Genomic DNA, 1314 nt, shown 5'->3' on the forward strand with positions numbered 1-1314 from the left:
GTGGATGCAGATTCCACTCACCATTTTTCCAACTGTTCCAATCCGTGGTCCAGGGGGGCTCCAATGCAGGCTTTTTGTTGCTGGACTTTCCACTCCTCCAACTTTGGCAGTAGCAGCTCGACTAGGGTAGTTAATCTGCCCAGTAATGCTTTGGAGGCATCTAGCACCTCCTAGAAAGGAGGTATTGTGTGTGCTGAGAGTCTCTCACTATACCCTCCACCTTCTGACTGGGAGGAGAAGACAATGAAGGCAAAGAGGCCAGAGCTCTATAGCCTTGGTTTTTCTGAGCTCCCCTCTCTCCCTGTCCTCTACCTCTTACCTTTCTCTTTTTGTCCAGTTCATTGAGAGTTTCTTGTAGAAGCTGCTCCTGTCTGGTCTGATGGGAGTCCAAAGAGGGTGTCTTCCCTGGATAAGAGCAGGAGTCAGATTAGGGGCTCCTTTCCCTCTCTTTTCTGACCAGGGTCTCAGTTGGAGTCAGAAAAGGGGAATTTTGGAGGAACAAGGGGAAATCAAGCAAAGCAAGTACCTAAGGGATGGTCAGGCAAATTCTGAGTGGTCATGCTTAGACCAGACATCCCCCTCAGCGTGCTAAGTCATTTTCCATGCATTTCCTCAAACATTTGCTAGCTGATCCCCAGCCACATTTCCAGATCGACCACAACACACTCTGGCATTCTAGCATTACATGGTGGCAGGACTATAGTCAGGGACCATAGCCAAAGGTGACTACTGCTCATTGCAGTCACTTGTTTTTCTCTCACCCCTCAATGTACTTCCTACCTTTCATGAGAATGTTGTATCGGAAGCAGAAGACATCTTGCTGGTCTTTCAGTTGGCTGAGAGATTTCACCAACTTCTGCAGAAGGGATGGGACCCTAGTGAGGCTGCTTCTGAGGGAGCAGGCAGGCTAAACCCTTCCCACCCTAACTATTCCCACATCGACCCACCTCCATCATAGCCTTTAAATCCTGGATCCGGGAATCAATCTCATGCGCCTGGTTTTCTACAGGTGCTTCAAGAGTTGGTTCTCTTTGTTCCTGAAATAAGAGCCTCTGAGTACATTTCAACTCTGACCTTTCATCCCTTAAATCCAGGTCTGGGGTCGGCACCTGTGGCTCAAGTGGCTAAGGCACTAGCTACATAAAACTAAAGTGGTGGGTTTGAATCCAGCCCAGGCCCGCCAAACAACAATGATGGCTGCAACCAAAAAATAGCTGGGTGCCTGTGGTCCCAGCTACTTGGGAGGCTGAGGCAGGAGACTCGCTTGAGCCCAGGAGTTGGAGATTGCTGTGAGCTGTGATGCCACAGCACTCT

The 1314-nt window shown here is 49.5% G+C and overlaps 1 protein-coding gene across 3 annotated transcripts in view; it reads right to left on the minus strand.

The window, feature by feature from the left end:
* Positions 1-1314, minus strand: part of STAT2 (signal transducer and activator of transcription 2) — a 29506-nt gene that overhangs the window by 20596 nt on the left and 7596 nt on the right. For all 3 annotated transcript variants that reach the window (XM_023513564.1, XM_012805580.2, XM_012805579.2), the window contains exons 5-8: positions 948-1037; positions 781-856; positions 320-405; positions 22-170 (exon numbers count right to left, since the gene is read on the minus strand). In XM_023513564.1, the coding sequence (XP_023369332.1) occupies positions 22-170; positions 320-405; positions 781-856; positions 948-1037 (401 nt within the window). The remainder of the gene's footprint in view (positions 1-21; positions 171-319; positions 406-780; positions 857-947; positions 1038-1314) is intronic.

Source organism: Otolemur garnettii, unplaced genomic scaffold (assembly GCF_000181295.1).
Source record: "Otolemur garnettii isolate 467f Iridium unplaced genomic scaffold, OtoGar3 scaffold00043, whole genome shotgun sequence".
In the NCBI taxonomy this organism is placed as follows: domain Eukaryota; kingdom Metazoa; phylum Chordata; class Mammalia; order Primates; family Galagidae; genus Otolemur; species Otolemur garnettii.